General features: G+C 41.1%; 1 protein-coding gene across 3 annotated transcripts in view; it reads right to left on the reverse strand.

Annotated features, from left to right (window-relative positions):
• Nucleotides 1-16,567, reverse strand: part of add3 (adducin 3) — a 131,634-nt gene that overhangs the window by 35,975 nt on the left and 79,092 nt on the right. For all 3 annotated transcript variants that reach the window (XM_033034001.1, XM_033033999.1, XM_033034000.1), the window contains exons 3-5: nucleotides 2,985-3,123; nucleotides 2,749-2,900; nucleotides 1,126-1,206 (exon numbers count right to left, since the gene is read on the reverse strand). In XM_033034001.1, coding sequence (XP_032889892.1) covers nucleotides 1,126-1,206; nucleotides 2,749-2,900; nucleotides 2,985-3,123 — 372 coding nt within the window. The remainder of the gene's footprint in view (nucleotides 1-1,125; nucleotides 1,207-2,748; nucleotides 2,901-2,984; nucleotides 3,124-16,567) is intronic.

The raw sequence follows: 16,567 nt of genomic DNA on the forward strand, positions 1-16,567 counted from the left end.
AATGCTGAACTACTATCTACCTCTTTGGTGACCCTCAGACTATCCTTGATCGGACTTGTTGCCGTTACCTTGCACTAAACGTTATTCCCTTATCAATTGTAATCATGTATTGTTATTCTGCTGACTGGTTAGCACATGTGACAATAATTTTAACCGAACTGAATAGCATGGAAAAAGGCCCTCTAGCTAGATCCCTCCATGCCGACCTAGGTCTATCAAAGCTGCTTCGAGTTGTTTACATTTAGCCCAAATCCCTCTAATATAATAATGTTGACATAAAACAATTCAACTACTGAGATTACCACAGTGAAGTCAGAACCTCTGCAGATATCTAAACATGCTGGGCTTCAATGATGGTTAGTACCAAACAATCATGAGTAAGATGGTTTTGTTTTGCATGAGTATAGAAGTTGGGATGTAATGTTAAAATTGTACAAGGCATTGGTGAGGCCAATTCTGGAGTATGGTGTACAATTTTGGTCGCCTAATTATAGGAAGGATGTCAACAAAATAGAGAGAGTACAGAGGAGATTTACTAGAATGTTGCCTGGGTTTCAGCAACTAAGTTACAGAGAAAGGTTGAACAAGTTAGGGCTTTATTCTTTGGAGCGCAGAAGGTTAAGGGGGGACTTGATAGAGGTTTTTAAAATGATGAGAGGGATAGACAGAGTTGACGTGGAAAAGCTTTTCCCACTGAGAGTAGGGAAGATTCAAACAAGGGGACATGACTTGAGAATTAAGGGACTGAAGTTTAGGGGTAACATGAGGGGGAACTTCTTTACTCAGAGAGTGGTAGCTGTGTGGAATGAGCTTCCAGTGAAGGTGGTGGAGGCAGGTTCGTTTTTATCATTTAAAAATAAATTGGATAGTTATATGGATGGGAAAGGAATGGAGGGTTATGGTCTGAGCGCAGGTATATGGGACTAGGGGAGATTATGTGTTCGGCACGGAGTAGAGGGGTCGAGATGGCCTGTTTCCGTGCTGTAATTGTTATATGGTTATATGGTTATATGGTTATGATGGTTCATTCCAACAATAATCCTACAGATACTTTCTGTTCCTGCCAAATTATTGCAGCAGTAACTTTGAACATGTTAGTTAAATAAACAATACAAACAAACTTACAAGATTTGAAGCTGTGGCCTCAGCATATGAAAGACCCTTGGGAATAATAAGGAAGTGTTCCTGTTCTTTGCTTACTCTGACCTGAAGAGAATAGAAGCAAAAACCAATTTAAGTTTAAATCCACAACGACTGTAGAAAACCAATCACACAAATATCCAGTTAATTGTTAAATTTAACCTTGTACCAAGACTGTAATTAGTACACAACGTCAGTAATGTATTCCCCTTTAGTGCCATCACTTGTTTTCACAGGTTTGAACAATAATGAGTTATTTTTTTGGAAAGAAAAATACTCTTGACCCTCTGTGTTAAAAGTAACAAATAAATCCTATAACATGATCACCACAAGAGTTTCGACGAGCTAATCTCATTCTCAACAATATAGGCCTTGTGATGTTTTATCTCTCCTCATACAACAATCCACATCCCAAGCATCAATCTGGTGAGCTTTTGTTGTGTGTACTTTTTGCAGGTAAATTCTAGAGTGAGCAGACAGGTGTATAATGTTCCAGATGAGTGCTCACCACCATGCCATTTAATCTTTGTTCTTGCACTCAAACTCTCCTGCAGTAAAGGGCCATATGGTTCACCTTTTTTTATTGCCTTCTGTACCTGCAAATGTTTTTACTTGGCAATTCATATACAAGAACATCAAGATCCACCTGAACTTCAATGTTTTCAATTATTCATCATTCAAGCAGACTGTTTCTTTTTCTACACAAGTGAAGGGTCCTCACATTGGGCCACATTATATTCCCTGCTGTGCGCTTGCCGTTCATGTGGCTTGCCTACCTCTCTCTGAAGGGTCTCTGCATTCACCTCACAATACACATTGGCACCCAGCTTTCTATCAGCATTCTCTGTTATATCATAATTAAGAAATAGAGTAATAGAATGATGCAGTGTGGAAACAGGCCCTTCGGCCCAACTGGCCCACACCGGCCAACAATGTCCCAGCTACACTAGTCCCACTTGCCTGTGCTTGGTCCATATCCCTCCAAACCTGTCCTATCCATGCACCTGTCTAACTGTTTCTTAAACGATGGGATAGTCTCAGCCTCAACTACCTCCTCTGGCAGCTTGTTACATACACCCACCACCCTTTGTGTGAAAAAGTTACCCCTCTGATTCCTATCTTTTCCCCCCTCACCTTGAACTCACTATGTCCTCTGGTCTTCGATTCCCCCTACTATGGGCAAGAGACTCTGTGCACCTACCTGATCTATTCCTCTCATGATTTTGTACACTTATCCATGTCTCTCATCCAAATCAATCACATTGATTGGGAACAACCGAGGACACAGCACGGATCCGTCCAATACCCCAACAGCCATGGCCCCTCAATTCAAAAATTACTCAGTTAATCCAACTGTTTTCTATCTGTTAAACAGCTGTCAATCCATGCCAGATATGGGCCTGCAATCCTATGTATGTGTGATACCTATAAGTTAATTCCTTCAGAAATCTATCAGATTCGTTGCACAATTTCCCTTTAATAAATTCTTGTACTTTCCCCCACTTCCATTATCATTACCTCAGTGCCCACAGCCTCAATAACAGATTCTACCATTTTAGGTTCCAAAAATACTGTAAATCTAAATGGAATCTTTAAATGTATACTTACTGTTATGTAGGTATTGGTTAAGTGAGCCCATCCAAAGAGGTCCACCATTCTATAAAGGCTTGCAATTTTACAGCGGATCAACTTCTCTCCTTTTGCAAAGGTAGCAGATTCAATGGCATGTAGATCATTGATGGGTGTGGCTATTCCTAGGCCTAAAGAAATGTATAACTTGTCAGAATTTGCGGCAACATTTCTGGATACTCGAAGCAAATAAGTTGTTTTTTTTAGTCACTTACTAAGTTGTGTTGTGGGTAAAGCTGCAACAGAACTTGCCATTACAAAATCTGCGATTTGGCGCAGGGCAAGCAGACCAATAGGATTATTACCCTTTCTCATCTGTTCTTGAATGAGGGTCTCAAGCTCATCTCTGAAGGCCTGTAATCAAATGGATTTGGATTAAAGTGGACATTAAATCAGAAGGACAGTTATGCAATGTCTCACTATAGAATAATTCGCATTTCACAAGTCAGAATGTTTACATGTGATACCTCAAATGTCCTAACCCTACAAACACAACCATGTTTTCTCAGTCGTTGCATCATGAGACCCTTAAAGCCACCACAATGGATTCACCACAAACCCAATGCATCAACAATCTCAGCATCACTGCAGCTCCACTTTATTCCCAGTTATTTATCATGTGTAACATTTTAATAAAGGAATTGTCAAAATGATTATAAATACCTATGCAGTAATAGAATAGAGAACTGCTGACAACGTGCTGTTCACTGCCGATGAATCAAAATATAAATCAATTTCAGTGCCGGAATAAAAAAGATACTGCAGGTCCACCACTGATCCAGACAAAATTGAGAGCGCACTCAAAATCCTCCCGGGAAGTCCCCCTTAAATGTGGTGCCTGTGGTGACGCAACTGATCTTGACCTCATTGGGACTTCAGTGCCGATCACCGGGACGGAATTTTCCCCCAGCAGTCAGCGCTCTGGAACTTTGGATCAGCAGATCCATTTCACATAGCTGACAACACTGCCACTTTACGGGCCAGTATCTTGGCCCATGGGCTGCCTGTTCTGCTACCGTTGGACTTCTCTCGGAGGCAGTGACTTCTGTTGGTCTGACAAAACAGATAATCCAGAAAGGCTCAAGAACCAAGGGTGCTTGGGGGGGGGGGGGGGGGGGGGGGGGGGAGTGGAGGACATGCACTACAAGACAGCACCGATGTGGTCAATAGTGGTATTTCTTGTGATAAATAGTAACCTAAAAGTGAAATCCCTTTAATCCAACCACATTGCAAATCTCTTTTCACATCCATGGATGAATGTTGCAAATTCAAACCACACTGATGAAAAATGCACGCATAGAAACTGGGATTGGAGAAGATGAACAACCCCCTTACACTGCTTCACCATTCAACAACCAAAGTTAGTCGAAACACCACCCTCCATCACTCTCTCAAATTGTCCGTTAGTTAAATATCCATCTCTACCATGACTATATTCAAACAATTCTGCCTCCAAGATCAATGAGATAGCAGATTTCAAAGATTTTCGACTCGGCAAAAAAAATCCATCCTCATCTCAATCCGAAATGTATTATCCTTCCAATCCGATCCTATGCCATGCTCTAAATATCCTACAAGAGGAAACATCCGAGGATGAAATTCTGGATAGCAAAGTACGGAGTCATGCATTTTGGTAATATGAATAAAGGCGTTGATTATTTTCTAAATGGAAAGAGAATCCAGAAATCGAAGGTGCAAAGGGACTTGAGTGCTGGTGCAGGACTCCCAAAAAGTTAAATTGCAAGTTGAATCGGTAGTAGGGAAGGTAAATTCAATGCCAGCATTCATATCAAGAGGACTGAACTACAAAAATAGAGATGTGATGCTGAAGTTCTATAAGGTTCTGGTCAGGCCGCATTTGGAGTACTGTGAGCAAATTTATGGCCCATATCTGTGGAAGGATGTGCTGGCTCTGGGGAGGGTCCAGGGGAGGTTTGTAGAAATGATTCCAGGAATGAGCGGGTTAGCATATGATGAGCGTTTGACAGCACTGGGCCTCTACTCGCTGGAGTTTAGAAGGTTGAGGGGGGACCTCATTGAAACTTACAGAGTAATGAAGGATGTGGATGTGGATGTGGAAAGGATGTTTCCATTGGTGGGAGAGTCTAGGGCCTGAGGTCATAGCCTCAGAATTTAAGGGTGCTCTTTTAGAAAGAAGGTGAGGAGGAACATCTTTAGTCAGAGGGTAGTTAATCTGTAGAACTCATTGCCACCGAGTGCTGTGGAGGCCAAGTCAGTGGATATTTTTAAAGCAGAGACAGACAAATTCTTGATCAGAATGGGTGTCAAGGGTTATGGGGAGAAGGGATAGGAGGCAGAGATCAGCCATGCTTGAATGGCCGAGTAGACTCGATGAGCCAAATGGCCTAATTCTACTCCTATAATTTGTGAACATCCCCTCAGAATTGTAGGCATTTCAATAAGATCACTTCTCCTGCAAACACCCAATGAGTATTGGCCAAAGTGCTCAATCTTTTACATTTCAACCCCCTCATCCCAGAAACCAAACCAGTGAAATTTCTGTGTATCCCCCCCCACCCCCCCCCCCCCCCCCCCCCGCATGCAAAAACACATTGTTTCTTAAATACTCCACATGCAGCCTCACTAACTGCTGCATCAAAAGTTCTCTTCTTTATATAGCATTTGCAATAAAGGTTATTCATCTTCCTAACTACTTGCTGATCTGTAGTTTTACTTTGTGTTTCATGAACCAAGGCCTCCAGAACCCTTTGCCAGGCAGCAGTTTGTAATCTCGTGCTATTTAAATAATAATTTGATGTTTCTTCCAAAATGAATGACCTCATATTTTCCCATGTTATAATCCATCTGCAACGTCTTGCCCACTCACTTATCTATATCTCTTGCAGTCTTTGTGTGCTCCTCGCCTAGCTATTGTTGTACCACTAGCAAATATAGCAATGTACACTTGTTCCCTTCATGCAAGTCATCAATATAGTCCAGGCCCCAGCTACTAATCCTAGCGACCGCCCACAAAATCACTAATCTGAAAATGACCCATTTATCTCTAATCTGTTTTGCTGCAAGTCATTCTTTCACCTATGTTAATGCATTACATCCAATCCCATGTAAACTGATATTTGTAATCTTTCATGCAACAGCATACTGACTGCCGACTGGAAATCCAAAATACACCACTTCTACTAGTTCTCCTTTATCAACCTTTTTTATTATATCCTCAAAAGAACTTGATAGCACAGCAATCAAACAAAATTTCCCCTGCATACAATTTTCTTTTTTTAATTCTTGTCTTATGATTTTCTAAAAGTCCTGCTTTTATCTCTTTGGTCATGGATCCCAAGATTTTCCCTATGATAGGTCTTAGACTAACTGGCCTATAACTTCCTGTTTATCTTCCTCCTTTTGTGAATAGGAATAGCAACTCATTTGCAAGGAGCTTTAGTAGATTACAGTAAATGCATTCACTATGTTTGCAGCCACTCCCTGTAAAATACTACAATGTAGACTATCAGATCCATTGGTTTGCATTGTAATTCTTCTCTGGCGACAGAAAGTTCCCATCCATTATTTCTTTCACTTTTATAAATCAATAAATCACTGTCCATTTATAGTAAACGAAGAGAGATAAATTTTGTTTGCACAAGTTGGTTAATGTTTCACCTTCCAAAGGCATTTAAAAGATTTAATTAGTTCATATTCTCAAAGTAGCTGTTCCCGAATCTGATGGCGAGAGGCCACAGGTGCTATGTACTTTCTGCCCGATGGAAGCAGCGAGAGGAGAACATAGCGTGTGGACGGAGCGGGGGAGCTGGAAATGAAGTTGGGGTGGGATAAAACCTGACAAATGATAGGTGGATACAGCAAGGAGGCAGAGGACAGAAAAATTGGTATGGGGGTTGACGTTTGTAAAGAGTCATTACTCCTTTCTGACAGGATATTGCACTTGGAAATAATTTCGGTCTCTGGCTCTGCATTAGGGTGTGGCCCATAGAACAGCTTCTTTCCGTTGTTTTTTTTAATATGTAATTTACAACCAGACATGACTAAGCTTAAGGCGAGAGCTGATCTTAAAGATTCATTGGTAAACTTTCCCCACTGGCACTCAATCTACAAACCAGATATGTTTGAAGGCACACAGTTTACCATTAATCTTCGAAAGTAAAATTGACGGCATAAATGTTACTTCAATAACTACATTGTTCCAAGACAGTTCTATTAAACAAAGCGATGTTGTGCTATATTTTGGTTTATGATAATCACAGTACAGCTGTGTGTTCAAATCATCAGGCGTGGGTTTTACAACAATTTATCCATTCAAAATCCTTTATAGATTTTCCTGCAACAAGTGTATCTTTAAAAAGTGAATGCTCATGGGCCTGTCCCACTTAGGCGACATTTTAGGCGACTACAGGAGACTATGCGGTCGCCACATGTTCGCGGGTGGATGCCGGGTAGTCGCCTTCATGGTCATGAGGAGTTCCCGCATTCTGGGAACTAGCACGGCCTCATTATGGTCGCCGCAAATTTCTCAACCTGTTGAAAAATTAGCGGTGACCAGAATGAAGTCGCCATGGAGAGTAGCGAGAATTCTTGTGCCGTAGATGCAGTGGTAGTGGGTTGCCAGGAGCTGACCGGTGAATTGCATTGGCTCATTGGGGAAAAAAAACGTAAGCAGTAGTTTTCAGAACCAAGGATAACCGACCGGTAATGTTAATGTCCGTCCGCCGAGCTTCACAGCTGTGTTTCTCTGGCTTTAACTTCTTCTTTCCCCCCTCTTTTAAAGGACGTACCGTACACTGTGCTTTCATCGTCTTAATCACGGCGCCAACCTTCCTGTTCATCGCGATGTGTGTCTGTATCACCTTGGCTTTGCACCGTGTGAATTTCACTCCGACAGCGCTCCCCCTGCTTGCCCTGTCCCCCGCCTGCCTTACAGTGCCAGAGACCCAGATTCTATCCTGACTATGGATGTTGCCTGTATGGAGATTGTACGTTCTCCTTGTGACAGCATGGGTTGTCTCCGGTGCTCCGCTTTCCTCCCGCACTCCAAAGACGTATAAGTTTGTAGATTAATAGGCTTCGGTAAAATTGTAAATTGTTGTGTGAGTGTGTGAGTGAGTGAGTGCGCGCGTGTGTACGTGTGTGTGATAGTGTGTGGAGATTGCTAGTCGGCACGGACATCGGTGGGCCAAAGAGTCTGTTTCTGCTCAGTATCTCTAAACTAAAACTACTAGGTTGCATGTATTTTAGTGTGAAGAAATGTAGAAATGGCAGCCAAATGCATGGCATAAATTAAGCATAAACTACATTTTGTTGTTCGGTTGTAACCTCAATTACATTAATATGCAAATATTTCTGTAGAACACACTGCGTGAAGCAGTACAACGTCATAGACAAAAAGGCCAGGCTGTAATTGAGAAACCTTTGGCCAGAATGTTCTCATTTGAAATTTCTGTTCTAAGTTAATTGAGTTAGCTTAGGATGCTATAAACTATTCACCTCCACACTTTGAAGTGAAAGTGTGGGAGCAGGGGAGGCAAGGCAAGCAGAAGCACGCAAGATGGAGGGAAATTAACATTTATTTTATCTTCTGCCAATTTTTGAGTTGCACCAATTCATATTTATGCTTTTACATGTGATGAATATTTCAAGGCACTTGGTGCTTGGACTTGAGCCCATGACCTCTGTGTGCTAGAAACCTGCCACAAGTCTCTGCCATCTGCATAGGCACTCCCATGGCAATGAATCACCCCAATTCTCAGCATGGAGAGGCTGCCTGTGACAGCTGGTGTTGGAACCCATGGAGCAGGTGGTGTAGCTGCTCAATCCTGTACCTTGTCCATCCCTAATAATACAAACTGTTGCTGGGGTTCAACAGATGCTGCTCCATGTTTGACAAAGTATCCAGATCTTATGGGGATTTTTAATGCCCTGTTGGATTAACAAAGCAGTAGCTGTCTCCACTTTGTTTGGCTACTGCTCTCTCCAGCCCAGAGATATTTCTGTGGTGAACGCTAATTTCTTAAAAGGCTAGGAAACCAGTTGTCGAGCCATTTACCACAGACATAATGCACTGAGTTACGAGGCTTCAAATAACAAAGTAGAATTAAGAGGATACAGATAAGCTAAGTGGCAAGGCAACAACATAGTAAATGGAGACACAGTGCTCGAGTAACAGACAGCATCCCTGGAAAAATATTGAAAGGTGATGTTTCAGATCGGGACACCTTTCCATATTCTTCAGTGATGCTGCCTGACCTGCTGAGCTACTCCAGCACGTTGTGCCTTTTGTGTAAACCAAAATGGCACATGAAGAGTTTGAAAACTTTGGTAGAAAAAAATGCAAATTATTATTTATTTTTTAAAACATGGCAAACGTAGGAAATTTGCTAATCTTGATTAAAAAATATTTTGATAATCTAAGTTTTTAAGCATCAGTTCATTGCTTTTAATATGCTGTGGAGGATTCATAAGGGAGATTGAAGAAAAATCATTGTCCCGTTTAGGTAGAAACAAGGCACTGCAGATGCTGTTTTACAAAAGGGCACAAAGTGCTGGGGTACTTCAACAGGTCGGGTAACATCTCTGGATAACATGGATAGGTGACAGGACCTTTCTTCAGATTCTGAGGACACGGTTTAACAATTGGAACTGAGTGTTTCAGAAGTAGCATTAACACATTCACATGCAGAGAGTGGTAGAAATTTTTAACACTTCCAGAAATGGTATTTGATGCTTGAGCAAATAATAAACTTGAAATCTAAAAATTGATACTTTTGTTTTAAACAAAAGGAACATTTGGCAATGTGAGTTTATGGAGTCGTCATGGATCAGCCCTCATGTTATTTCGAAACTGGCTCAGGGCTAATGGCCTCCCTCTGATCTTGTGTTTCATCAACAAAACCACCATCATTCGATTAGGAGACATCCCACAATTAAATATTGTATTCCCTGTGCTATGCATGCAGAATTTACATCATAATCCTCACTCAAACTATCAGATTCCAACTTCCTCTCATTGTACACTGCAAAAAAGCTCACATCTGGATAAGTATCGGCTGTGTATTTTTCATTAGGTTTTTGCCAAAGTGACACGATGCAAAAAGCACTCAATATTAATTAATCACATCCAAGCCTTTGGGTAATTTTCTTCAACAAGTTATTTTTAACATTCATCAGTCTAGCATATCGTAAACTTTCCATGCATCTCGAGTACTTATGTTATTGAGGGAGGATGTTGGGGGAGTCCAGAACCAGGGGCCACAGTTTAAGAATAAGGAGTAAGCCATTTAGAACGGAAACGAGGAAACACTTTTTCTCACAGAGAGTGGTGAGTCTGGAATTCTCTGCCTCAGAGGGCGGTGGAGGCAGGTTCTCTGGATGCTTTCAAGAGAGAGCTAGATACGGCTCTTAAAAATAGCGGAGTCAGGGGATATGGGGTGAAGGCAGGAACGGGGTACTGATTGGGGATGATCAGCCATGATCACATTGAATGGCGGTGCTGGCTCGAAGGGCCAAATGGCCTACTCCTGCACCTATTGTCTATTGTCTTTTACAGGTGTCCGTGTGGTTATTCATGGATTATAGGTTGCTCTCGAACTGTCTTTTGAAGTCCCTGATTGTTTTGCAACAGATTACTTGAACAGTTCAGGACCAATTATGGCTGCTTGCAGTTCCGGATTTTAATTGTTTCACTATTGGCAACTATCCTTTAACTGCTCAGATTTTAACCTTTGGAATTTCCTCTCTAAACCTCTGTTTCACTATCGCGCTACCTTTAGGAGCGGCTCAATGTCAAACCTTGTTGACGTTTTTGTCGGGCTCCGTGGGCCATTTTACCATTTCAGGCATTGCTTTGCAAGTTCAAATAACATTGAGAAAGGCTGAGATCAAGTTTAATGTCTGGGACATAATCAGTGATCAATAGAAAGAATAAGTTTATTGACTTGTCATAATTAGTATGTCCTTTAACTCACTTACTTATCTGTGATTTCATCAAATTATTTTTGGAGTAGTGAACTTTGTGTTGCAAAGGGGATGAAATTGATTCAACACAAATATATCTGTCTGTGGAATTCTCTGCCTCAGAGGTGGAGGCAGGTTCTCTGGATGCTCTCAAGAGAGAGCTAGATAGGGATCTTAAAAATAGCGGAGTCAGGGGATATGGGGAGAAGGCAGGAACGGGGTACTGATTGGGAATGATCAGCCATGATCACATTGAATGGCTCGATGGGCCGAATGGACTACTCCAGCACCTATTGTCTATTGTTATCATTTCAGTGTAACTGTCCCTTTTTCTTGATAACCCCATCAAAAAAATCTTTATCTCATACTAGATCAGTTAACAGCATAGTGATACAGGAAACAATTTGTACATAAATTACTAAACAATGTCCGAAACAGCTCTGGGAGTGCCTCACCCTTAGATAAGCAAGCAATTACAATGGCATAAGAGAAAACAGATTTCCAAAATATTCCTCGACAGACCTCTAGATCTACCATACAAGATCCAAGATGAAAACTATTTTTTAGATGAGATTCTTCATGACAGCAAAGTTGAGAGAATAGCAAGTATAACATAAACATTGGAATGTTAAAATTCATCTGGAATATGATCTACTTTCCACAAATCACTTAAACCATTGAATGCTCCAAAACTTGCCCAAACCAGTTACTATGGATGTAGTCTTCCTACGGGTAAATTTGAAATATTTGAGTCACTCAGAAATTCAAGCAAAAATTTGGTCATTATTCTAAAATTAAATAAGATGGCATTCAATCTTCTGCAGCAATTTAATTTTGTTCAAGCCAAAATAGATCCTATCACTACAAATTATTTTTTGAAAACTGTAGTCGAGTGGAAAGTTATTGAAGTAGAACTCTGCTATTTTGGAATTGCAGTTTTGAAAACAATGTTTATTAACAATGTTTATTGACAATGTCAAGAGATGTGATTATTCCCAAACAAAAGTAAAAGTTACAAAATTGTTTACATTTGGGCTCATTTTTCTAAACATTATTATAACTACATGCCAAAGTCCTGAACTTAGATAACGATGAACTGTCTTTCATTCTCCTACTAACAAAATAACTATTTTCTTGAAGTACTCAGCATGTCGGGCAGAGCCTGTGGAATAGAAAAGGATGAAACTCGCTGGCTTGAAGTGTTTGGTTCGTTGAAAGTTTATTAACATAAAATATATGTTGCTACAAATCTTTATAGCATTTTCTGAATTTGCTAAATCTCTAGCAGTCAAGATATTTTGCACCGAGTTGTTTTAATTATTTTGTTATTTCTGCTAATTTTATCAATTAAAGTGAATAAAAGGTACTTTAAAATCCACTGATAAATGATCCTGGATTCCCATGTACTGTTCCCCCCACCTTTTGTTTGAAAGGAAAATCAGTCTGAATATCATCCGACAAGTGGGGTGCAAACTAGTGTCAGGTAAAAATCATATTGTAGCCAGTAGAAACCTAGAACAGGTGGGAGGGGGGTGCAGTACATGGGAATCCAGGATCATTTATCAGTGGATTTTAAAATCAGGGAAAATGTTTAAAAGCCACTTACAAGCACAAATTGTGCTTTCCCTTTCCAATGCTATGGCCTATAAGGAGTGAAAGGTTTGATGGTCCCATTTCTGTGGATTTACAAAGTCATGCAGCACAAAAGCAGGCCCTTCTGCCTAACCAAGGTGCCCAATCCAAGCCAGTCCCATCACATGTGTTTGGTTCACATCCCTCTTAAATTTTCCTTTCCTTGTACATGCCCAAACTACATTTAAATGTTATTGTATCGGTCTCAACTACCTCCTCTGGCCGCCCGTTTCATATACCCACCATAGTCTCTGCAAGAAATTTGTTCCCATTAAATGCTATCATCCATCTTCAATCTATGCCCTCTAACTCTTGATACCTCTACTCTGGGGCAAAAGACTTTGTGCATTCTAGTAACTTGTGCATATGCAAGTATCCAGTTAGCTAGCTTCCTCTGGATCACCAGTGATCTAACCTCCCAGAGCAGCCTACCATGTAGAACCTTAAAGGCCTTACTGAATTCTATACAGATTACATCTATACGCCTGCCCTCAACCTTCTTTGTTACTTCTTCAATCAACTCAAATTCATTACACACAATCTCCCTCACAAAACCATGCTGAGTATCCCTAATTAACCAGTCTTTCCAAATGCATGAATATCTTATCCTTCTACAAGATACAATAGGTTTTGTTAATATCCCTACTATTGTAGTGTCAAACAAGTTCTGGGAATTATATCTTAGCATTGGGTAAATAATAACTCCTCACAGATTAATTTGATTCGATTGATTCTGGATCCAACTCAGATCTTTAAGGCCTGGCACAGAGTCATGCGTCATCGAATTAGATCCTCAGCCCACTTAGTCCATGCCGTTTAAAAAGCATCTATTTACACTAATCCTACGCTAACTCCGTGTATTATCCCCACCTTCTCATACACTACTCTCAGATTCTACTACTTACATACACAATTGGAGCAATTCCTGGTAACTATACAAGGAACTAGCAACTACAAACCCGTACGTTTCGCTGCTTGGGAGAAAATTGGAGTACCCAGGGGAAATTCAAGTGGTCACAAAATAAAAATATTAATTTGATACACACAGCAGGAATGAACTGGGCTTTTGGGGCAGTAAAATCTACCAATTGCACTACGGTGATGCCCTTCAGTAAGATCACAAATAAACCAGAGGAAGCAGACAAAATGAGGAAAAGGCTGAAATACTTGTCTGGACACTCGAAGATGGGAACATGAAATGGTTTGATAGATTTATTATAATAGGATCTCTGTTTTAAGCATAGTGTCCAATTGAAAAGGAAGCAAAAATGTTTGACCCATTAATGCAGAAATTTATAACGAACTATAGAAAATGGCATCACAACTCCATGACAACATTCACTGCAAAAGCTAAGAAGAATCACAATTCTGGGGCTCTTCCCAATTGCCTGCCTAATTGTGGCTCCCTCTCCCGGGTCAATAGCCACTGGAACAAGCACCAGTTATTTCCTTCACTCACTCCACTCCCATTCAATAAGGACGTGATCATCACATTATCTGCCCTCAACCAAAGATAAAGCAACATTCACCTTCTTGGAGGGAGACAAGGAACAGTAAATATGTCAAGCAAAACCCAACATCTATAACTTTATCCTTCATTGCTATCACAGTCACTCATCATCAATGCAACTTCACTTGCTTTAAAAGGGCATCAATTATACCGGTGCCCAAGAAGAGTAAGGTGACATGCCTCAATGACTATCGACCAGTGGCACTAACGGCGGTGGTGATGAAGTGCTTTGAGAGGTTGATCATGGAGCAAATCAACTCCTACATCGACAAAAACCTGGACCCACTGCAGTTCGCGTACCGCCACAACAGATCAACGGTGGATGCGATCTCGCTGGCCCTCCACTCCGCACTGGACCACTTGGACAACAAAAACTCATATGTCAGGCTGTTATTCATTGATTACAGCTCGGCATTTAACACAATCATCCCCTCCAAACTGGTTACCAAACTCGCAGAACTGGGTCTCTGCGCATCCCTCTGCAACTGGATCCTCGACTTCCTCGTCCACAGACCACAGTCTGTTCGTATTGGTGGAAATGTGTCAGCCTCAATAACAATCAGCACGGGAGCACCTCAAGGCTGCGTGCTCAGCCCCCTGCTGTACTCACTCTATACCCATGACTGCGTAGCGAACCACAGTGCGAACTCCATCATCAAGTTCGCTGACGACACCACTATTGTGGGGCGTATCACTGATGGGGATGAGTCAGAGTACAGAAGAGAGATCGAGCAACTGTCCATATGGTGCCAGTGCAATAACCTGGCCCTCAACACCAGCAAAACCAAGGAACTGATTGTGGACTTTGGAAGGAGTAGGAGGGGGACCCACAGCCCCATTTATATCAACGGGTCGATGGTTGAAAGGGTCAAGAGCTTCAAATTCCTGGGCGTGCACATCTCTGAAGATCTTTCCTGGTCCGAGAACACTAATGCAATCATCAAAAAAGCACATCAGCGCCTCTACTTCCTGAGAAGATTACGGAGAGTCGGATTGTCAAGGAAGACTCTCTCTAACTTCTACAGGTGCACAGTCGAGAGCATGCTGACCGGTTGCATCGTGGCTTGGTTCGGCAATTTGAGCGCCCTGGAAAGGAAAAGACTACAAAAAGTAGTAAACACTGCCCAGTCCATCATCGGCTCTGACCTTCCTTCCATCGAGGGGATCTATCGCAGTCGCTGCCTCAAAAAGGCTGGCAGTATCATGAAAGACCCACACCATCCGGGCCACACACTCATCTCCCTGCTACCTTCAGGTAGAAGGTACAGGAGCCTGAAGACTGCAACAACCAGGTTCAGGAATAGTTACTTCCCCTCAGCCATCAGGCTATTAAACCTGGCTCGGACAAAACTCTGATTATTACCAACCACTTTCTGTTATTTGCACTATCAGTTTATTTATTCATGTGTGTATATATTTATATCATGGTATATGGACACATTTATCTGTTTTGTAGTAAATGCCTACTATTTTCTGTGTGCTTAAGCAAAGCAAGAATTTCATTGTCCTATACAGGGACACATGACAATAAACTAACTTGAACTTGAACTTGAACTTTTATAACAATGCAGTACTGTATGGTGCTACGCAATTGCTCTCACCTCATTTCCCCCAAGACTACTTTAGGTTTTTTTTACTTAAAATAAAATATTACTTCGTTACCATCCCCTTTTAGGTATTTCTTCATAAGTAGATAGCCATAGTGTGAGAATATATAGTTGATTTGCGAACCAATGAAGTAAGCAAGAAATGTGTAGGAAGAATCTGCAGGTGCTGGTTTAAATCGAAGGTACACACAAAATGGTGTAACTCAGCTGGACAGGCAGCATCTCTGGAGAGAAGGAATGGGTGACGTTATGGGTCGAGACCCTTCATTAAGTGTATTGATACTAATAAGCAGTGATCAGATTTGAAACAAGATGCAGCTGAGGAAATAGTATAAAATAGAACCGCTTGGATGGTGACTTTTATATAAGCTAGGTAATTTGCAAGAGAAAAGCTTAAGGTTTTCAGAAACACATGTCTCCTAAAGAAATAAAGTACAAAGAAACACATAGAGCGAACAGATGAATCAAAACATAGAAACGCTAATCTGAACCTGCATAGCTTAGTTTATTGCTTTGAGGCAATTATAACGCTGGAGGAAATTGTATTTGATATGATTTTGTGTTGAAGAATGGATTACTGAATAGGGCCTCTTCTGAGGCCAGAGGTCATCTGCTCTTTCTCTATGGCACATTCTTGAGCTCTGAATGTGGCATAGAGATGAGGAGTTATGGCTGTTTATGCTGAGTTCGAGACAGAATTCAAGGCTGAGAGATAATAGGCTCTGTGGTTAGCTTTGGCTATGTTAAATTATAATGAGGTTGAGATAAGGGATCAAGAAGCTGTACTTTTGAGGTAATGGTCTGAAGTTGTAAATTTACCCTGTGTTCTGTAATATTTGTAAAAGGCCTTGCAGAGAGATTGAAAATCCATCTCCCAGAGATAGCAGGAAAAGGGGAGACTGTAAGTTAGGAATTAAGCTGTATCCTGGCACCAAACACTTATCAATTAAGTTGACAGATTTACGACCCATGTATGCTTGGAGTTGGGAGGTGTGTGTGGGTTTTGAATTTAACTTAGAAGCTGTGTAATTCGGCGAATCCATATAATTCATGTTTTTAATACATAGGTAATATTATTTTAAACTGTGTAAAATTATAGCAAAAC

This window comes from Amblyraja radiata, chromosome 15 (genome assembly GCF_010909765.2).
Source record: "Amblyraja radiata isolate CabotCenter1 chromosome 15, sAmbRad1.1.pri, whole genome shotgun sequence".
NCBI classification, from domain to species: Eukaryota; Metazoa; Chordata; class Chondrichthyes; order Rajiformes; family Rajidae; genus Amblyraja; species Amblyraja radiata.